At 41.1% G+C, this 23,634-nt stretch overlaps 1 protein-coding gene and 1 long non-coding RNA gene across 3 annotated transcripts in view; one reads left to right on the top strand and one right to left on the bottom strand.

Moving 5' to 3' along the window:
- The window catches only part of drp2 (dystrophin related protein 2), a 131,136-nt gene that overhangs the window by 61,092 nt on the left and 46,410 nt on the right, over positions 1-23,634 (bottom strand). For both annotated transcript variants that reach the window (XM_084133974.1, XM_084133973.1), the window contains exons 3-4: positions 16,731-16,887; positions 374-494 (exon numbers count right to left, since the gene is read on the bottom strand). In XM_084133974.1, the coding sequence (XP_083990100.1) occupies positions 374-494; positions 16,731-16,887 (278 nt within the window). The remainder of the gene's footprint in view (positions 1-373; positions 495-16,730; positions 16,888-23,634) is intronic.
- LOC311095462 lies at positions 8,628-9,461 on the top strand. Its single transcript, XR_014608836.1, has 3 exons — positions 8,628-8,763; positions 8,837-8,892; positions 9,323-9,461. It is a non-coding gene; the product is annotated as an uncharacterized lncRNA (long non-coding RNA).

Here is a 23,634-nt window from a genome sequence, read left to right as displayed (position 1 = left end):
AGACAAGAAGTGAATTTCGATTTAGGACAGTAAAAATGCTGCAAGACCAACCTAAATTTGGGTGTGTTACCTCTGTTTTAATTGATTTATTTATTTTTATTTATTTGGACATTTTTTAAATATTCTAAAACTTTAGGCTAAATTAGGCTAAAACTTTAGGCTAAATTAATTAAAAGCTAAATCAATGGAAACATTGCTAGTGGCAGTTGATTGACTGGCACAGGACCCCCTTGTTTTTGAGCCAATTACCTCAGCCCTAAATATCATGTGACTAACTTTTCAGGAGCCGAAGTAAAACAACATCATGACCATGACACTTGATTAAATGTATCGAAATGGTTAATTAACCACTTTTCATCTCTAGGGAACAGACCTTTGCCATCAGGCAACGTCTCCTCAGGCTCCTGGAAAGGGTGTTGTGCCAGGAAGGTCTGAGCTGACTCCAACACTGAGTAGATGTAGGGCCCTCTGGATTTGACATCTTCCATGAAACCCTGCACACAAGAGCAGATGTTTACTAGTGTATCACACTGACATGATCAAACATCAGGAATAAACATGAAAGCAGCATCACTGACTAGAGGTCTGCACAGGCTTTAAACTGAAGCCCTAACCTGGCCCGTACCCGAGATCGTTTGACCCTACCTGACAGGTACTGTTAAAGTTTAAGAATGAACCTGAAATCCATCACTGTAGAGATGTATGTAACCCAGACGTTTTTCCTTATTCTCTTTATTTGCGGTTCCACATTATGTTCGCGTTGTCGCGAGACTTCGTGAATCATCGCGAGACTTGACAGAGTGTTGCGTCACTTTCCTTTAAATACGGCCGCGCGCTGTTGTTTGGTATGTGTGTGCGCGAGCCGGTGTGTTGAGCTGCTGCAGGTAGGCGTTTAGCCGTTCAAACATTCTATTAATTAAACTGCTGGTTTAACTATTATGTATGCCAACCTTTTAGATTGCCTCTACCTTTTCAAATGACTGCTGTTGAGTGACTTAATGATACAGGAACTGGTGAGTTGTCACTGTTTGTTATACGGTGCTAAAAGTGTGTTGTATATGGTTCTGTTAGCCGGTGCTGGCGCTGGCTGTACTTTAATCATACTGAGTCTGACTATATATTTTGTGCCTATTTAAATGAGCGATACATTAATTAATCTTGATATTGTTATTGAATTATGAAGTCAACTACTTTGCTACTTTGATTCTGAAATGTATTTTGAAGCTATTTATTGATATTTGTCTATTTATAAGAGTACTCTTGCTGATTGTTAAATTATTTATATTGCTATATGCAGTATTTATACTGAATCATGTACATGATGAAACAAACGAACTGAGATTGATTATGATAATGTGATGACTTTATTATATTATGATTATGGTGATATAGTTGTGATGCTTGGAACCAGAGTGATGTATTAATTGGTCCTGTTTTGTACAGGCCAGGTTCTGTGCATTGATGGCGAGCCACTAGGCCCAAACCTGATGCTTCGGAGTGCATGCATCTACCGGTGTGGTAGGAGGCACTGCAGCTGCTAATTTGACGCTTGCGTACACACACCCTGAGACATTTACATACACTCTGAGACATTTACACACACCCTGAGACATTTACACACACCCTGAGACATTTACATACACTCTGAGACATTTACACACACCCTGAGACATTTTCACACACCTTGGACATTTTTCATATCCATACATTGGTACTGATTTTATAAACTGTTCTATCATGGACTCATTGGTCTTTGCCTGTCTCGAGGACTGTGTGTTGTGGACTACTGCGGCTTCAAGCACCTTTTTATGATTGAGAGAATTCTGAGATTGTAGTATGCTCATTAATAACTTTGAACTGAATACTTCTTATGTGCACGTGTAAATATTGTAAATACTTGTTGTCCTATCTGTAATACAACTCATAATTGCACTGCAATCTTGACTCCGTGTATCATTGAACTTCACCTTTTCCTCCCTGAGCTAAACTAAGATCTTCTGATACTGGTCTACTATTTTATCTATAATTGCAGCACTTATATATGCTACATAACTTTGGCGAGCCAGCCAGGAGGATTTGGTGAGTTTAATGTGCATTTGAGTTATTCATTTGGGTTATTGCAGTTCACTAAGAACAATGGATGTGTTTTTGAAACGTGGTATCAAATTTCCAAATGCTGTGCTGTTGGAGGGCATAACAGGACCAGAAAGTAATGAAGTTATTGAGTTTCTAAGCCAATATGGTTCAGTCAGTAAGATTGAGGAAATTTCTGAGACCGAATCTGAGTATGATGGTATGCTTGTTGTTGAATTTACTAGTGGTGCAGCTTTGGAAGTGCTGCGTCCCATGTTGCCGCATACCTGGATCTCGGCTAAAAAGACCCATACATGTCGTATTTCTGAGCTATCTTCTGTTTGTACAGATCACTTTGCTAAAGCTAAAACTATGTTATATTTGTCTGATTTGCAGAATTTAGCCAAATTAACTGGGGTGGATTACACCGAAGTGCTCAAAACAACGATGTCTCAGATTGGACTTTCGGTCTCCGAGCTTTGCCCTGTGCCTCATGTAGAAGATCCACCAGTCGCTGAGTCGGCCATGCTGCCAGAGTCGTCAGTGAAGTCATCAATTCAGTCTCCATCAGCCACTCCTGTCCCCCTCGTGAACACTACTTCTTCCAGGTCTGTCGCTGAGCCCCGCATTGATCCATCTAATCCTATGCAGCCGGGGACGAGACATTCCACTTCCAGCATTGATGTCCATCCACCTGAAGTCCAGCGCTATGTAGTAGAGCACATTGTGAAGAATGAGGAGAGTGCAGCACATCACCAGAGGATTAGGGTTTTTTCAGGTCGGCATCCCAGACCCACTCATGAGGCTGACTATGACACCTGGCGATCAGGAGTGGAACTGCTGTTGAAGGATCCATCTGTGTCTGATCTCCATCGTTCTAGGAGGATAGTGGAGAGCCTCCTTCCTCCAGCAGCAGACATGGTCAAGCAATTGAGTTCCAGCACATTGCCTACAGTGTATTTAGACATTCTTGACTCTGCATATGCTACTGTTCAAGATGGGGATGAACTGTTTGCTAGATTCATGGACACATTTCAGGATACTGGTGAGAAACCATCTGCCTACTTCCAACGGCTCCAGGTTGTCCTGAATTTCGCCATGAAAAGGGGAGGAGTGATGGAGTCTGAATCAAACCGGCATTTGTTGAACCAGTTTTGTCGTGGATGCTGGGACAATTCTTTGATTGCTGAGCTCCAGCTAAAACAAAAGAAGACTTGTCCACCCACTTTTGCTGAGCTGCTGCTCCTCTTGCGTACTGAAGAGGACCGGGAGGCAGCAAAAGCACATCGAATGAAGCAACATCTGGGGTTTACACGGCAGAAAGCTACATCTCATGCCCAGTTTGCTCGCGCTAACCCTGAAGATGGGGGTGCAGTTTCTGCTTTGATTAACATCACCCAGCAACTAGCTCAACAACTAGCTGACGTCCAGAGACAGTTAGCCATGCTAACGGCCAGCCAGTCAAAGACCAGCTCTATCCCCAAGATTTCTACCTACAGTAAGCCACATGCCAGGGCCACGAATCAGCAGCCTCGTCGCTCCACACCTACTTCTGCAAAACCTGGTTATTGCTTTCGGTGTGGTGAGGATGGCCACATCCGTCCTCAGTGTGAGAATGAACCCAATTCTACTCTGGTTGCTCGTAAAAAGAAGCAGTTCACTAGCAATCAACAAAATGTTTCCAACTCCGTTCATTTAAACTGAGTCCGGTTCCTGTTGTGGGACAGACAGGGGCCAGAGGGGACCAAATCCGTCCCAAGGAAAAGAAGATTGTCAAGTGTGCAGAAATGTCACAGCCCAAGATAAAGAATGCAACCATACAACTTCCAAAGGGCCTGGTGGGCTCTAAATGTTCTGCAGTCGTTCAGATTGCTGGACAGAACTACCACTGCCTTTTGGATACAGGCTCGCAGGTCACTACAATTCCAGTCTCTTTTTACAACCAGAGTCTTAGCGATCACCCTGTGAAGCCCCTGTACGACTTACTCCAGGTAGAGGGTGCCGCCGGTCAGTCAGTGCCATACTTGGGGTATGTAGAGATGACCATAGGTTTTCACAAAGAGTTCGTTGGAGAAGAATTTGATGTGCCGACGCTTGCCTTGGTTGTACCCGATGGTCATCCTGAGGGTTCTTCAATTGTGCTTATTGGCATGAATACTCTGGAGCCTTTATATGAACGATACACCAGCAGTGACATCTCTAATTTTCAACCTACGACCCAAGGATACTGTGCAGTTCTAAAGCTCTTACAACTGAAGCACCAACAAAGCCAGCTGGGTCGAGCAGGATCCGTGAAGTTGTTGAGTCAGACACCAGTCCTGATTCCTTCTGGTCAGACCATTGTCCTAGAAGGTTCTGCCAGAATAGACAGTCCAACTACAGTTCCATGGGCTCTGATTGAACACCCCATATCACCTCTTCCTGGTGGGCTATGCGTCCAGAGTTGTGTCATCACACTTCCAACTCATGCTCCCTACAAGGTTCCTGTCTTCGTTATGAACGAGTCTGAACAAGATGTTCTCATTCCACCAATGACAGTAGTTGCTGATATTGGTACATCACCTACCATCCTGGGCCAGCATACCATAAACACTTCTCCAACCCAAGGAGGTCCCCAAAGTTTGGAGTTAAACTTTGGAGAATCGCCTATTCCACCTGAATGGAAAGAGCGAGTAACATCCAAGCTCAATCAAATGCCTGAAGTGTTTTCTTATCATGACCTTGATTTCGGCTGTACGGACCAGGTAAAACACCATATCAAGCTTCACGATGAAACTTCTTTCAAGCTTCGAGCCAGGCCTATCCATCCCCGCGACATTGAAGCTGTTCGAAGTCATTTGCGGGATCTGCTTGAAGCTGACATCATTCGGGAGTCAGAGTCCCCATTTGCCTCCCCAATTGTGGTGGTCCGGAAACGGAATGGTGATGTTAGGTTGTGCATCGACTATCGTAAATTAAATTTACAAACTGTAAAAGATGCCTATGCCCTGCCGAACCTTGAAGAGTCGTTCTCAGCATTAACGGGCTCTAGATGGTTCACGGTTCTGGATCTGAAGTCCGGATATTATCAGATTCAAATGAGTGAAGCCGACAAGGCTAAAACCGCATTTGTCACACCGCTGGGGTTCTGGGAATGGAATCGGATGCCACAAGGCGTTACGAATGCTCCAAGTACATTCCAGAGACTTATGGAGAAGTGTATGGGGGATTTAAATCTCAAGGAAGCCCTTGTATTTCTAGATGACATCATTATCTTCTCTGACACTCTAGAGGAACATGAGAAGCGCTTACTCCGAGTACTTAACCGCCTGAAGGAATTCGGCTTGAAGCTGTCCCCTGAAAAATGTAAATTTTTCCAGTCCAGTGTACGTTATCTTGGACATGTCGTGTCTGAAAAGGGTGTTGAAACGGACTCTGAAAAAATATCGGCTCTCAAATCCTGGCCAGTCCCCCGAAATCTTAAAGAGCTACGGTCCTTCCTAGGGTTTGCAGGATACTATCGAAGGTTCATTAAAGATTACGCCACCATAGTAAAACCTCTCAATGTCCTTACTAGAGGCTATGTACCCATCCGTCAGTCTAGCAAAGATAAAAGTCCTGCTGGGAAGTTCCTGGACCCGAAGCAGTCCTTTGGGGAGAGATGGACGTCTGATTGTCAAGCTGCTTTTGACACAGTGATTTCTAAGTTAACATCTGCTCCTGTCCTTGGGTTCGCCAATCCGAAGTTGCCTTACATCCTTCACACAGATGCTAGCATAATCGGATTGGGAGCCGTTCTATACCAAGAACAGGATGATCAACTCCGGGTAATTGCCTATGCCAGCCGAGGACTATCTCAGAGTGAGTCTCGATATCCGGCACACAAACTTGAGTTTCTGGCCTTAAAATGGAGTGTCACAGAGAAATTCCATGATTATCTTTATGGTGCTAACTTCACAGTTGTTACAGACAACAATCCTCTTACATACGTTTTGACCTCAGCAAAATTGGACGCCACAAGCCACCGTTGGCTAGCTGCGTTGTCAACGTATTCCTTCAAGATGCAGTACCGTGCTGGCAAACATAACTTTGATGCCGATGCTCTGTCCAGACGTTACCATGAAGTGCCAGATAAGGCTACAAGCTGTGAAGAATGGGAAGTTGTGAACCGCCTAGCAGGACAACTGTGTTACCCTGGTGAAGTTGCAGAAATCTCCCCCGACATTGTGGTTGCTATATGTCAGAGCAGTCTTGTCAGATCATGCTGTCCTGCTGACTACACTCGACTTGATGTGACATTAGTTGAGTCTCTTTCTGTCCATGCAAATATTATTCCTGACTGTTTTGCTGAGGAAGAGTCACATGGCCTTCCTGTCATTTCCCCTTTGAACCACGCTGATTTGAAAGAAGAGCAGCGTGTCGATCCAGCAATTCGAGAGGTCATTTACCAGCTTGAGACGGGAGAAAAGGTCTCTTCCACTGTCAGAGAGGAACTTCCTGAGCTTCCGTTGTTACTACGGGAGTGGAATCGGTTAGAGCTGGAAGATGGAATTTTATACAGGAGAAGACAGGATGAAGATAAACTTGTCCTTCAGCTTGTTCTGCCCCCAAGGTTGCGTTCTACTGTGCTGAAGAGTCTCCATAGTGATATGGGGCACATGGGCATAGAGCGAACTCTGGATTTGGTGCGGCAGCGATTCTTCTGGCCAAAAATGGCAGCTAATGTTGAGAACTTCATTAAAACCTGTGGTCGGTGTATAAGACGCAAGACTCCTCCTGAAAAGGCAGCTCCTTTAGTGAATATTCAAACCAGTCGTCCTTTGGAACTAGTATGTATGGATTTTCTAACGCTTGAGCCGGACAGCAGCAACACGAAGAACATCTTAGTGCTTACTGATCACTTCACCAAATTTGCAGTCGCTATTCCAACTGCAAACCAGAAGGCTAAAACTGTGGCGAAGTGTCTGTGGAACGACTTTATGGTTTGCTACGGCATTCCCGAACGCCTACATTCTGACCAAGGCCCAGACTTTGAGTCTAAACTGATTAAAGAGCTCTGCGAGGTAGCTGGCATCAAGAAAACTCGGACTACTCCATACCATCCCAGGGGCAACCCTGTCGAGCGTTTTAACCGGACGCTGTTAAACATGCTGGGAACTCTTGAGAGCAAGCAGAAGGCTAAGTGGAGGGAATATGTTAAACCTCTTGTCCATGCGTATAACTGTACGCGGAATGAGGTCACAGGGTTCACACCTTATGAACTCCTGTTTGGACGATCACCACGGCTCCCGGTTGACTTAGCTTTCGGGTTGCCAGTCCGTGACTCTTTATCTTCCTCGCACTCCCAGTATGTGAAGGACTTAAGATCACGTCTTGAGGAGAGCTATAAGCTTACATGCCAGAATGCTCAGAGGTCAGCAAAAAGGAACAAGAGTCGGTTCGATCAACGTGTAAAACCTGCAAGCTTGGATGTTGGAGACAGAGTCCTTGTTCGCAACGTCAGAATCCGAGGAAAACACAAGCTAGAAGACAAGTGGGAACAAGAGGTGTATGTGGTTGTGAAACGTGCTGGGGATCTTCCAGTTTACATTGTCCGGCCAGAGACCAGGGAGGGACCTAATCGCACGCTCCATCGTGATCTGCTCTTGCCCTGTGGCTTCCTATCGGCTTCGGTTATAGAGGACTTTCCAGAAGATCTTACTGCTCAAAAACCCCATACTCGTAGCCAGAGTCGCAACCGTACTGACCGAGTTGACATCTTTGAGGATGAGGATACAGAGGATGCTGAACTTACCATCCTTGGGAGTTTTCCTCAGTCCCCTATGAAGTTCAGTGTGGAAGGAGTGAGTGGAGGCGAACATGACCCAACGATCTGTGACATTGTGGGTTCCGCCTTACCGACAGCCCCAAGTGACACTGAATCTGTTCCACCTTTTCCACAAAGCTCTGAAAGAAGACCTTCAATTGCAACCCACTTACCTGACATTGAAGAGTCTTGGCCAACCATTGGTGAAGATCTGTCTATGTTTAGCTGTGAGGTAGAAACTCCTGTGGAAGAGGAGTTGGAAGAGCTTGGAAATTCTCTACTTGAGCCTATAGATGAACATGTTACGAGAGAGATGGAGCTACCTGTGGGAGGAGAATTGGGAATTCCTGTGGAAGAGATAACTGTCAATGTGTCTGAAGCTGAAGTGCTTCTGGAGCCCGAGGCTGAAGTTCGTGAGCCGGTCCAATCTGAGTCATCTGTGGGTCTAGCTGCTCATAGTTCTGCTACTGCCCCTAGTGATATAGTGGGATCTGATGTAGTACCCAGACGTTCAGGTCGGCAGCGTCAACCCCTTCAACGACTTCAATATGCAGTATTGGGCAACCCATTAATTTCAGTCGTTCAAACACTTTTTCATAGCTTGTCTAATGTTTATACAGAGGCCCTTAGTCACGCCGCTGCAGCAGACTCTGTCCCTAAACTGTAATAGCTTGCTTCAGCAGGTTCTATGCAACGGGGACGTGCATGATTTAAAGGGGGAGGGTGTAACCCAGACGTTTTTCCTTATTCTCTTTATTTGCGGTTCCACATTATGTTCGCGTTGTCGCGAGACTTCGTGAATCATCGCGAGACTTGACAGAGTGTTGCGTCACTTTCCTTTAAATACGGCCGCGCGCTGTTGTTTGGTATGTGTGTGCGCGAGCCGGTGTGTTGAGCTGCTGCAGGTAGGCGTTTAGCCGTTCAAACATTCTATTAATTAAACTGCTGGTTTAACTATTATGTATGCCAACCTTTTAGATTGCCTCTACCTTTTCAAATGACTGCTGTTGAGTGACTTAATGATACAGGAACTGGTGAGTTGTCACTGTTTGTTATACGGTGCTAAAAGTGTGTTGTATATGGTTCTGTTAGCCGGTGCTGGCGCTGGCTGTACTTTAATCATACTGAGTCTGACTATATATTTTGTGCCTATTTAAATGAGCGATACATTAATTAATCTTGATATTGTTATTGAATTATGAAGTCAACTACTTTGCTACTTTGATTCTGAAATGTATTTTGAAGCTATTTATTGATATTTGTCTATTTATAAGAGTACTCTTGCTGATTGTTAAATTATTTATATTGCTATATGCAGTATTTATACTGAATCATGTACATGATGAAACAAACGAACTGAGATTGATTATGATAATGTGATGACTTTATTATATTATGATTATGGTGATATAGTTGTGATGCTTGGAACCAGAGTGATGTATTAATTGGTCCTGTTTTGTACAGGCCAGGTTCTGTGCATTGATGGCGAGCCACTAGGCCCAAACCTGATGCTTCGGAGTGCATGCATCTACCGGTGTGGTAGGAGGCACTGCAGCTGCTAATTTGACGCTTGCGTACACACACCCTGAGACATTTACATACACTCTGAGACATTTACACACACCCTGAGACATTTACACACACCCTGAGACATTTACATACACTCTGAGACATTTACACACACCCTGAGACATTTTCACACACCTTGGACATTTTTCATATCCATACATTGGTACTGATTTTATAAACTGTTCTATCATGGACTCATTGGTCTTTGCCTGTCTCGAGGACTGTGTGTTGTGGACTACTGCGGCTTCAAGCACCTTTTTATGATTGAGAGAATTCTGAGATTGTAGTATGCTCATTAATAACTTTGAACTGAATACTTCTTATGTGCACGTGTAAATATTGTAAATACTTGTTGTCCTATCTGTAATACAACTCATAATTGCACTGCAATCTTGACTCCGTGTATCATTGAACTTCACCTTTTCCTCCCTGAGCTAAACTAAGATCTTCTGATACTGGTCTACTATTTTATCTATAATTGCAGCACTTATATATGCTACATGTACCTGTATACTTGCAACCATAAGCCAAGAAGGCTTTGTAAAACCTACACTGCCCACAACCGCCGAGCTATTTATTGGTTGAAATGAAAAGATCATTCCATACAAGGTTTAAAACATTTACATATATACATTTTCTACCACTTGATGTATCTGATTCAGAGAGACGCATAGAGGCAACACAGCCATTTGACTTGCTATCGCACTTTCATTCATTCATATAGTTTACACATTTATTTATCATTTTGTACGTTTTAAACATTTAAATATACATATCAAATATTAGAAAATGTGTATGATGTAGTGTTTTGATTTGCGCTGTGCTCAGTTTACACTCATTCACTTAACACACATTATTGCATAGTAATTTTAGAGGTTTATGTATAATTTTGTGCTATCCCCTGGCTGACCTGTTATCCAGCAAGCTCGAGGAGTGACTGTGACTGATGAATATTTTTGTAATTATTATGTAGAACACTTTGCAGTGCAGCTTTCCTTGCATCATTTGGCACTGTAATACGTTTCCCCTCAGTAATTGTTTGCCTTATCGCACTCATAGTTAAAGGGTTAGCTCACCCAAAAATGAAAATTCTGTCATTAATTACTCACCCTCATGTCGATCCAAATTATTAAGATATTCGAATTAAGATATTTTTTGATGAAATCGGAGAGCTTTCTGACACCCCATAGACCGCAATGTTATTACCACTTTCAAGGCCAGGAAGGTAGTTAAGACATTGTTAAAATAGTCCATGTGACTACACTGCCGTGCAAAGGCAAAAGAACGACATGGCAAATGGATTTTTGCCAAATTCAAGACCTCCTTTATCATGTGGATATTCTGTTGTTTTTTTGTGAAAAGAATGGGTTGTCTTAACAGTAACTTCCAAAAGCCCATGAGAAACCAAGGCAGAACACCGTAACACCAGTTACCGCTCTTTGGCTTTGTTTTGGAACGCTATAATTGAGTTACGGTACTCTGCCTTTGTTTAGCCGCGCGTCAATATGAAGTTGCTGTGCCGGTGTTCTATCAAATAATGCTACCTATCAGATTGTATGGTGTTCTGCCTTTGTTTTACTGTCCATTAAAATTGAAATTACGGTGTAGCCTGTATTCTTTGTACAACTTCCATCAGTCCCTGTAACTTCTGATGTCCCCAGAGCTTTGTCCTGCACAAACTCGGTCAGAACATTTAGTATGGTCTGAACCCGCTCCATCGACAAACTTGTGTTATTGTTCGCAAAGGATACAGTGAGGAAAATAAGTATTTGAACACCCTGCTATTTTGCAAGTTCTCCCACTTGGAAATCATGGAGGGGTCTGAAATTGTCATCGTAGGTGCATGTCCACTGTGAGAGACATAATCTAAAAAAAAAATCCAGAAATCACAATGTATGATTTTTTAACTATTTATTTGTATGATACAGCTGCAAATAAGTATTTGAACACCTGTCTATCAGCTAGAATTCTGACCCTCAAAGACCTGTTAGTCTGCCTTTAAAATGTCCACCTCCACTCCATTTATTATCCTAAATTAGATGCACCTGTTTGAGGTCGTTAGCTGCATAAAGACACCTGTCCACCCCATACAATCAGTAAGAATCCAACTACTAACATGGCCAAGACCAAAGAGCTGTCCAAAGACACTAGAGACAAAATTGTAAACCTCCACAAGGCTGGAAAGGGCTACGGGGAAATTACCAAGCAGCTTAGTGAAAAAAGGTCCACTGTTGGAGCAATCATTAGAAAATGGAAGAAGCTAAACATGACTGTCAATCTCCCTCGGACTGGGGCTCCATGCAAGATCTCACCTCGTGGGGTCTCAATGATCCTAAGAAAGGTGAGAAATCAGCCCAGAACTACACGGGAGGAGCTGGTCAATAACCTGAAAAGAGCTGGGACCACCGTTTCCAAGGTTACTGTTGGTAATACACTAAGACGTCATGGTTTGAAATCATGCATGGCACGGAAGGTTCCCCTGCTTAAACCAGCACATGTCAAGGCCCGTCTTAAGTTTGCCAATGACCATTTGGATGATCCAGAGGAGTCATGGGAGAAAGTCATGTGGTCAGATGAGACCAAAATAGAACTTTTTGGTCATAATTCCACTAAACGTGTTTGGAGGAAGAAGAATGATGAGTACCATCCCAAGAACACCATCCCTACTGTGAAGCATGGGGGTGGTAGCATCATGCTTTGGGGGTGTTTTTCTGCACATGGGACAGGGCGACTGCACTGTATTAAGGAGAGGATGACCGGGGCCATGTATTGCGAGATTTTGGGGAACAACCTCCTTCCCTCAGTTAGAGCATTGAAGATGGGTCGAGGCTGGGTCTTCCAACATGACAATGACCCGAAGCACACAGCCAGGATAACCAAGGAGTGGCTCTGTAAGAAGCATATCAAGGTTCTGGCGTGGCCTAGCCAGTCTCCAGACCTAAACCCAATAGAGAATCTTTGGAGGGAGCTCAAACTCTGTGTTTCTCAGCGACAGCCCAGAAACCTGACTGATCTAGAGAAGATCTGTGTGGAGGAGTGGGCCAAAATCCCTCCTGCAGTGTGTGCAAACCTGGTGAAAAACTACAGGAAACGTTTGACCTCTGTAATTGCAAACAAAGGCTACTGTACCAAATATTAACATTGATTTTCTCAGGTGTTCAAATACTTATTTGCAGCTGTATCATACAAATAAATAGTTAAAAAATCATACATTGTGATTTCTGGATTTTTTTTTTAGATTATGTCTCTCACAGTGGACATGCACCTACGATGACAATTACAGACCCCTCCATGATTTCTAAGTGGGAGAACTTGCAAAATAGCAGGGTGTTCAAATACTTATTTTCCTCACTGTATATGCAGAGTTGACAGAAAAATGTTACACATGCCGTAGCAGATTGAAATTCTTGAAATACAACAAATAACTAAACCCCCGCCTCACCCAGTTTGGGTCACACTCATGCATCTAACTGAGTGCCAAAACTTCACCGGCGCCTTCAACACCGCCCTAAACACGGCCAAGCCGACGTAGGAATAATATATCACAGGGAGTGACAATAATGAAGCAACAAGGGTATATTGGTGCATACAACATAATGAAGCAAGTGCTGGTGCATACAACATCAGACCAGCTGTTACAAGTGGGTTATACATACAATCACAGCGTCCGGAATAAATCCGCGGGACGAGCTAAGTGCACAAGCACAATAATAGGGCAGACAGCTGAAACCACTGCATACTGAAAAGATGCAGAACACAGAAGGTTGTGCAATAAATGCATTAGTCGTCTAGGTGGTCCACAATGCACTCCCCACTGAGTCTCATAGGGGAAAGCACTGCGTTTTTCGTAACCGTGAGGAGCGCGACACCTTCGAACATGAATCTCGGGAAGCGCCTGTGATGAGGGCTATCTGAATGTGAAAGTATATGCGTCTTTCAGATCCACCGCTATAAACCAGTCCCCTTCGAATGTGCGCAAGGATCTGTTTTATCTGTTTTAAATTCTGACATTGTCTACTCAACCTCATGTTGTTCCAAATCTGTATGACATTCTTTCTTCTGTCAATATAAAGATGATATTTTTAGGAACTGTTTTTGTCCATATACAAGGCTCGGAATTGCGACCATTTTGGTTGCATATGCTCCTGAAATTTAATCTGTGCGACCTAAAAATATATTTGGGAGCATTTATGCAAGTGCAAATAATGGTTGTGGTGCGACCCGTTTTCATTTCTCTACAAAACGTTCGCAAATTACTGCACAGTGTGTACCTTATGTGCGCTGATACGCGGTGGCCGGACCATCATTCTATCCAACGTTACATAACTAATCAAACTTCATCCTTATGTTCTTAACTTTAAAGCAGATTTTAGATTGGTTAATATTAGCTTTCAATCACACTCCCTTTCACTGCGCTCCGTTATCACGTGACAGGGAGCTGACAACCGCGCGAAATTTAAAAGGTTGAATAAGAGAGAAGATGAAACGCTGAAAGATTTCTTTTGTAATCTGTCACCTAAAGTCAGAGTTGGTGATGTGGTTAATGTGGATCCACCAGCTGAAAAGAAATCGTACATCTTTCGGAGAGAGTGGCTAAAAGATTTAGAGTGGCTCCGCTATGCTGATGGTTCAATGCATTGCGTTCATTGTAAAGCCTGTGGGACAGAGTTTGCAGGTGACACAGCATTCGCAACTGAATCAATACATTTTAAGCATGAGAGCTTGGTTAAACACAGAGAGAGTGCCAAGCACAAAGAATACAGGGACAAGTCAAGTGTGTGGCAAACAAATCAGGTTCATCAGGTTCAATTATTAAGGCTTTTAAATCGCCAGGATGCTGCCGGTCCTGCCGCTCTACTGGCAGAGCTAAACGTCAAATTTGGTGGGTGCATGCTGCCGGTCCTGCCGCTCTACTGGCAGAGCTAAACGTCAAATTTGGTGGGTGCTCCTAAATTTTGAATTTGAATTTGGGAGCACCAGTGCTACCAAGTAAAAAAGTTAATTTCGAGCTCTGTTATAATGAAAGTCAATGAGATCCAAAAAAATATTGGACCCAATTCAGACATATTTTTTGTTCCACAGAAGACAAATTCATGCAGGTTTGAAACGTGGACTTCGAGGACCAGAGTTGAGAACCCCTGCATTAGACAGTGGTTATGTTACGCAGCATGCTGGTTATGGATATTCCCAAAAATGGCTGTGCAGCCGTATTTGGAGTCACTCCGAGTAACAAGTATCATGTCCTTATAATCAAATTGAATATCGTAAATTGAATTAGCCACCAAGAAACTGTAATCTGAAATCAAACAGCTAAAAGTAAGAATATACTACTGTGCTGCTGGAATTCAAGAAATCTCATGAGGGGTCTTTGTGGAAAGCCCTATTGCCCATGTCTTGCTATTCCATGTAATAACTGAGAAATGAAAATGTTTTTATTCCACTTAAAGTGAAAATTTAATAGTAGCTAAAAATAAAGATCACTCATGTATTAATTATACATGTGTAGGAAAAGCCACAAGAAAGGGTTGTTTCTGTCTGGTGATGTCTCTGTTATTTCCTCAACTAAGTAGTCACTAAAAACTAAAGATAATATGTACTTAGTCCTGAAAGACCCATGGGAAACCATTATATTTTGTCTAGAGTGTTTGGACAAGCTTCAATATATACAGTTTTTAAACCAATCCAAACTATTCAAATATGTCAACAAATGCAGAAGAATTAGCACAGGGGGAGACAAAAAGAGTATCGCATTAAAACACAGAGGAAGAAATCCACTAATGATCAATAATTCAAATTTCTTAAAACGCTGTAATTCTCTGCAGAGCAGCATATGTGATTTTGCTCTCTGCTTCGTCAGAAAAGTTTTAGGGCAATGTGGCATATTTGGAACATGAACATCATACATTGCAGGCATGAATTGAATGAAAAGAGAACAGTGTGTGGTGGGTGGAATGATAGTGGGTGGCAGGACATGAGTGCATGCATGTGCATAATGTGCATGTACATATTTCATTAAGAGCCAAAAGGGAGCAGTAAGGGAGAAATAAGTGAGAGCCAAGAAAGGTACAGTAAGACACAGGCCTGTTAATTTGGAGACTGATTTCACAGTGTGTCAGTCACAGGAAGAAAGAGCTTGCTATCTCTCTCTCTCTCTCTCTCTCTCTCTCTCTCTATCTTTCCTCTCAATCCTCTATTTTTTCCTGCTTTATTCAGCTGACAGCATTGGAAATTGGTGCTAAGATGGAAGCAGTATCCTGCAGTAGTACAGGACCAATTACAAGGTGTGTATTTATTTGGCAATGTGAGTTTGTGTATTGGGAAAAATAACATGTTTGAGTGTAGAACATAATGTGTATGCACAGGAGAGTGGTAAATATTTAAAGGGATAGTTCACCAAAAAATGAAAAAATCTGTCATCGTTTCCAACCCGTATGACACAAAATCCTGACATCCAACCCCAGCTTTCCTTGGTTCACATGTGTTCATCAGAGTAACATGACGTGTGATCTGTGAATGAATCACTCTTTTGAGTCTGATTGCTTTAATGAATCAGGTAATCCAATTCTGAATGATTCATTCACAAATCTGACTGATTCTCGAGTGACTTACTGACTCAATGATCTGGTAACAATGGTTAGCAGCTCACTGGAGGGGAAGATTGTCAGCAAATAATGTAATTTTTGGTCTGTTTCTCACACAAAAGGTCATATGAACCAGTTCTTTGATTCTTTTCTAGTGCTTTTGTGTCCATTTTTGAAGCTTGAAAGCTTCCGTACCCCTTCAATGTACATTGCGGTCTTCAACAATTTCTCCTTTTGTCTTCCAATGTCAGAAAGAATTTTAAATGGGTTTGGAATGACACAAGTAAAGGTCTTTTGGTGAACTATTCCTTACTTGGAGAGAAAAATGTGAGAACATACATTTATTTATTGTTCCTGCATCTGTCGGTGTCACTATTCTCTTTGTTCTATTTTTAGTGATCTTTGGAACTTCTTTATGGTTTATGAAACAGAGGGGGGGGGGGGTGTAGATTTCTAATTAACATGTTTCCTTCAGGTCTACTTTTGCATCTTGATAATGGATTTAGCGGCTTTTTATTAGCTTACAGGCAGGTGGGCTTGAATCTTTAATATCATTCTGTCTGAACTCCTGCTGCCATATTGCAATCTTAAATATTGAATTGATTCTGTTATGTTGATAGATGACAAGATTAACCGTGTTCAAGAGCAAAGTCAGTAAGAGAAAAGATATGCTAATGTGGGGAATGACAGCATGAATAAGTGAACGTGTGTGTTAAGCCAACCTGGTGGAACTCCCGCTGGTGCTGCACCGCTCCGACGTCACCACCTATGGGCAGCTGCTCGGACATCTCCTCGTCTTTAGCTGTCAGCCATTCGATGATCTCCTGCAGGGACAGCTGGAGCTTCCCGCTGTTGTCCGAAAAGGCCTCCAGCCGTACCCTGCCAACACAGCAGACGACAGCCCGCCACAGGGCACGGACCCATGGTCAAATCTTAGACGGCACTGAGATCACAGCACTGAAAAAACTGTCCATATATGGAATCTCAGGACATATTCATACGGCACCTTTGTCACCATTTCTGTTTTATTATTTTTGAGGGTTTTGCAATGTTATTTCCTGGTGAACAGGCCAACATAGCAAGACAACAGCATATGTTTGGATGCATGTGGATGCTGGTCTCTACCAGGCTTCTTAAGTATCTACACAAAAATAAATAAATAAATAAATATTACTCATTTCATAATTAAATTAACTGTTAAAAAAACAGATCTTTTTGCAAAGAAGAGTCAAGTCAAGATGTGCCAAGATGACAGAATCCTATCCAAACAGTCCGAGTGCTGAAATAAAATCAAAGATTCATTAGCTGAAGTGATTCAACTAAGTATTAGTTTAGGGGTATGCACGCTTATGCAGTTTTTTTTTTTTTTTTATTCTCTTAAATGTGTCACTTGTTTTCAGTGGCATTGCATAGGTTGTATTTTTTAAATTAAATGTACAAAAGTTCTCATACAATTTATCTTTGTATCATTATTGACATCACAAAAACTATGATTCACCAGGGGTGTGTAGACTTTAAATCCACTGTTTATCTATAAAAAAGAAATGTCAGGAAATGGGATCAAAAAAACACCACAGGCTACTTGCACTTGTAGTAACCCTCCATCTCCAACCCAGGCATGTCAAAAGAAGAAAAATATATATACTGAGGAGCATAACACATCTCTGTGTGAGGTCCCAGCATATAATAAAACAGAAAAACATGTCTCAACCCATTGCCCTGCATTTACATGGAGGAAATCGTGGGATGAAAATCATATCTGTTTGCAGGAATCACATTTTCACATGATGATAAATAAAATATAAAGTGAGTCGTTTAGCCACCTGCCCACACGGACTGGAATTGTTTTAGAGACCGGCTGGTTCTGTCAGCAAACAAGCTGATGCTGTACAGAGGATTAAGAGAGGAAAAACCTTGTTTCAATAACCCCCAGTGTCCTCACAATTGCATTATTTCTAGCCTGCTATATGCCACTCAAGAGCATTGTCAAAGTTCAGGGAACGCGGGGGAAAAATAGCTAAGACAAAGGGATAAACGAGAAGAGAAGTTTTTTAATTACTAAAATACAGTACATTTTATATTAGTAATTGCACTACCTTTCCAAAACATTGCAAAGGTAATGCAGCGGTGACCGCATTAAGTCATGGGTGAAGTATGTACCAGTTCAGATTTTCTCCAGGCCATGCATTAAGGTTAGTCACATGATGGTTGTGCAGCACAATTTTACAAGACAATTGCAGGACATTCACCTATTTGTGCCACTGCCGTGTTTTTTTTTGTTTTTTTTTGTGTTTGAGAACATGAATTCAGCTCCGAGTATTTGCAGCATCCTGTCTTCCTTCATTTTAACAAGATGCTCAACCTCTGCTGATCCAAAAGCGGCCTCACAGCATGATGCTGCTTCGCTGCAGGTACGCTGCTGTTTGAAGTGTGGGCAGTGTCAGATTTGCAGCACATATATCTTTGAAATGTGGATAAAAAGCTATATTTTGGGCTCATCTCAGCAATATTTTACTAGGTCACTACTACTACTTGTTTTTTGGCTTCAGGTGTGCTTTAGCATGGGTCTTAATGGGCTTATTTTGTGCAATAATTCACCCAAACAGGTTATTAGCTGGGCAGTGGTTGCATTAGACTTTCTCATTGTCCATTATTTTGACAGACATGGTCGTAAAAATTATGTCATAATCTATATTACCCATCATTTAGATGTTAATATTTTAATGATGATAAAACATTTTATAGCTTTTGTTTTTGTTCACTTTTTCATTTTTAATCATGAACTTACAGCATGAGCATAGGCTTATGCATTTATTTATTTATTTATTTATGAAGAGAACAGATTAACAGTCAGAGACTGTGCGTCACTTGTCAAGTTCAACACCACAATGTTTGTTTGTTTGTTTGCTTCCCTGTAGTGACAGCGGAGGCCACTAAAATAAGAACTTTGTGCCTGAACAGGCAAATATGAACAACACAATATTACAAAATACAATTACCATTAAAATATGAACAAAAAAGTAAAAAAAAAAAAAAAAAAAATGTACTGAATAAACTCAATCGACTTTCCGTATCTGCCTGAACTCAAACCTTTCTCTTAAACTGGATGCTCGCCTGTGCGTAATCAAACACATCAACAGCCTCAGACTTCTTGTGGCAATTTTAATTTTGTTCTAGAAATTGAAGTTACAATTGATCACCCTCAGTGTAATCTGTCAAAATGACAGACGACTTTCAGATTTTCCTGACGCTGCTAAAAAAATAAAAACTGAAAAAAATTCACCCTTTGAAACTGGGTTTCCATCTACATATTTTTATGGTTATTTTGTAACACCACATAAAAATGCTGTATGGAAACACCAAATTAATACGTGGATAAGTAGATAAGACGTAATACGTATTGTAATACGGTAAGAAGACATGAGCATATTAAAACTATGATGGAAACATTTCTGGGAATAAATTCATGTGCATCAAAACAGTCATGTTTTTCATGTCATGTCACAGTCATCTCATTTGGTCAAACAAACTTGCTCAACACTGTCGATTTTGTTCTAGTGAACAAAATGGGATGGAAACACTGCTATACTTTTTTCCCCCTAAATTCGAACATGGGTCTTAGCAAACTTCAAAGGGGGCCGCAGGGTGACAAACTATTTAAATGAAATATATTATTATTGTTGTTATTTTATTATTGGTTTGACTGGTGCAAATGTAAGCTCCATTCTCAGCTACTGAGCTCTAAAGACCAAATCAAAGATGGTGTAGCTTTAAGGATCTGGGCCAGACAGTACCCAAAAAACAGGTACAAACGCCACAATCCATGAGCTGTCATCATTGTGCCCTTGAGCAAGACCCCAGGTTGCTCCAGCGGGACTGACTGTGTCATATGTAGCCCCTTTGGATAAAAGCGTCTGTTAAATGACAAAGTAAAAAGACAGTGATTGTTGGCCTTAGTGTAGCTTCTGGTTCACACAGACTGTTTTGAGTTTTGAGTTGAATTACTTTTTTCAACAAGGCTAATCGTAGCCTCCACTTAGTCATAATTGAAGCGACAGACGTCACTAATAGAACACTAATGTGCTTGTTATTTTTAATAATTCGCAGAAAGAGGTCAATTGTCAGGCAACTGCGTGCTCATTAGGACAACAGTCAGATTTACTAAACTTAGGCAAACATGCATTTCATTTAGCTTTATTAAGAATATTTTCAAACAAAACAATGCCACATAAAAAAAAATTTACTTGTAGTTAGTTTTAATAAAAAATATCACAGAGCGAAATCACATTCTCAGTAAAAATTAAAGTACATACTGCATAATTACAGACCAAGAGGAGGGATACAATGAAAAGAGAGAAAAGTCAAATGAGAAACCGGCTTCACCTGTCCAGACCTCTACTGTACTGGGGGAGGGTGGGCACAGCGCTCCCTATAATGATGTGTTATTAGACTCAATAAAGGCAGCCAGGCTGCCAACATTTCATTAGAGAGCCTGTGTGTTCTATAGTTGCCTGAAGGCTCCTTCATCATGCAGATGCAAACACAAACAAACACACACACACACCTCCTCCACTGGTGTGACTGTGTAGCGGATAAATAAGCACACATATGCACCCACACACACATACAAAGACAAAAGAATTTAATTGAGCCCAAGGAAAATTCTGCTGGGGTCACAGAGCAAGCTGAAGATTCGTGCATTATATTCACATCAAGGATCAAATGAAGCTCCTGACTCTGTGTTTAATGAGTTCACGTAGCGTTTCTAGTCAGTGGTGATGGGTTGAACTTACTTGGAAATGGAAAGGTTCTTGAAGATCTCGTTCTTGTAGTTCTTGAAAGAGCCTTTTATCACACAGCTAGCCTTCAGCTATAACTGGCACATATTGCTTTTGATACAATTACAGGAGCGTGTGATTGTTGTAGTTTTCTTCGTTTAAACCTGGTAATGTTTTAGTACTTTAAAAAATATATAAAATGAAGAATTGTTATGATTGAATGAAGAAGTTATGACACAGACTATAAAAATAAACAGAACAAAAAGGAATAATATAAAATAATTTTAGGTCACTAATCAAATAACCAAATTTGTGACACTTAAACATGTGAACTGCATCCTACAGATGGTTTCAGCATCAAATTCAGCTTTTCACACAAATTGTTATGCTGATAATTCAATAATTTGAACAAGTTTTTTTTATTAAATTAGAAAAATGTAAAATGTAAGCATATGTGATGCGATCTGGGAAAACCCACCACATGGTGAAATTTGACCTATTACAGGTTTTGATACCATATCAACGCTGATACCATATTCCAAATCTGTTTGTATTTCTTTCATCATTGGTCTGTAACAAAAGTTATGGTTATCTGAAGTCGGCTGATCGCTACGATTTTCAGGAACGGAATTTTGAGAAAAACGGGTATAATTAACAGTCACGTCCTGCTAGCGGGACGATTGGCGCTCTTTTTTATTGCCCTTTTTTCATATCACATATTTTAGTATTCATCATAGATTAGGTATCATTCGAACTCAAAATTCATGAAAACCGTTTTGAAATTGGACGATTGAGAGGCGAGCAAGATCTTTTAAGCGAACAGCTACAAGACTCCATTGTTCTCATGTGCTCCGCTCTGCATCTCACCATAAGGTTGGATAAAAAACTTTAAAAACTTGTGTGCCGTTGTAGTTTACACAGGACTGGTGGGAAATGAACATTGATTTACCTTTATTCTGTTATGTGGTTTATTTTGATAGGTTAACTGTCTTTGTAGTGTTAAGAGAAGGAGAGCTATGGGCTATTTTTTTTTTTTTTTACCTCCGCCGACGTGGACGTCACATTAAAATATATAAAAATCACATTGTGAGATACAAAAAAGTTGCAATTACAAAAAATAAAGCCATATTTATGAAACAAAGTCATAATTACCGTAATTCGTTTTTTTTTACTCTGAGGAAGAAATTGACTTCTATAGTATTTAAACGTTTACCAAATTAAATGTAAATGTAGTTAGAGAGAAAAAGAGACTTTTTACTCGTACTGTTACACCCATTTACTGGATGCAATCATGCAATCATAATTTCTTTCTCCTCTTGTTAGGTTTGACCTCTCGACAAATTTGACTCAATCAGAGCAGTTCCTGCATCTAGAGCTCTGAGCATCCACAGCAAGACTGTAGTATCTCAAACCTGTGGCATGTTTGAGCAATGCACACCATCTCTCTGCCTCTCTCACCATCACAGATATAGTACATTACATCCCGTACACATCCTGCACAGCCTGCTGGGTTTCTGCAGCCCTTCTAAATCCTCAGACTTAGACCATCGATCATCTCATCTCTCTCTGAGGCTTTATGGGGATTCCTCCAAAAGCCACAAAATCAAACAATGCCTCTGCCGGACAAGCATCCAAATCCCATGGTCATTTTTACAGAGGAGAAGAAACAAATAAAATCCCAATGGAATCAGAGCAGGGCAGTATTATAGACCTCCATGCTTGGCTCCAGGTTGCAAACTCAGGTTAACAAATGGAGATTAATGGGGGGCTTTAATGGATTGGATAGCAGTACTGAGATGGCACATGCTGGAGACATCTGGATCGGTTCGTTGCAGGAGCTGGACGGCATGTTAGTGTGACTCCTGGCTGGCCATGACTGCTAGCGACTGGGAAGCAAACAGGTAACAGCTGTGCGCAGTGCTCTGGCAGTCTTGTAACGTTGCTTGTTCAATATGAACCATCAAGCATGATGGCTAGCATAGGAAATAGCAATCAATACAAGAGGCCAGCCAGGAGCTACTTTCAACTGTGTTCACACATGCAAGCCATTGCTCGAGGACAATTCATGCCTTTTCAGAGCCATTTGTACTAAAAGATTTTTACATTGGCATTTATTTATTTTGCAGACGTTTTATCCAAAGCAACTTACAAGCAGGAGCAACTTAAGCAGATTAAAATGCTTCTATCCAGAACAATTTACAGTAGATGTAACCCAAGGTCATAGATGCATTAGTAAAATAAGGTGTTCGAGTGTAAAATGTGGTTCTAGCACACATACATTTTCTTACGTTTGCATAGACGTCTTACTAAATTACTTTTCGCCTTTATTGCAGCATCTAAAACATGCATTTTATGTATGAACAACTTCAGTGATGTACAAATGTTACAAATCTTTTTAGGTTAATAGAACATTTAATTATTTGTATTTAATAAATACAATTAATTAAATATGCCATTACCTGTATTTAAATGTACACATTGCGATATGCATAATCTGATAACTTGTTATAACTGAAAGATTTTAGAGAAATAATAAACCTACGAAAAGTTAGTTTGATGCAGATAGCAAAGAATAGACTGGGCGCTCCAATGACATAATTTGCGAGACAATCATCAATCGTGATGCTCTCATAGCAAAGTAGTCTGAGAAGATCAAATATCGCAATTTTCTTTAGTACAAATACCAGTGAGATCAGGATGGAGTTTGATTCCCAGCAAACGTACTGAAAAAATATATCAATTAAATTAACATCTTAAGTTGCTTACAGTACATTGTAAGTTGAATCAGATAAAAAAAAAAGCATAAAATGTAAATGAAGAAACACTAACCTGTCTCAATTGTACACAT

This window comes from Abramis brama (assembly GCF_963993115.1).
Source record: "Abramis brama genome assembly, chromosome: 13".
NCBI lineage: Eukaryota > Metazoa > Chordata > Actinopteri > Cypriniformes > Leuciscidae > Abramis > Abramis brama.
The sequence above is the reverse complement of the archived record's forward strand: the minus strand, read 5'-3'. Positions and strand labels throughout refer to the sequence as shown.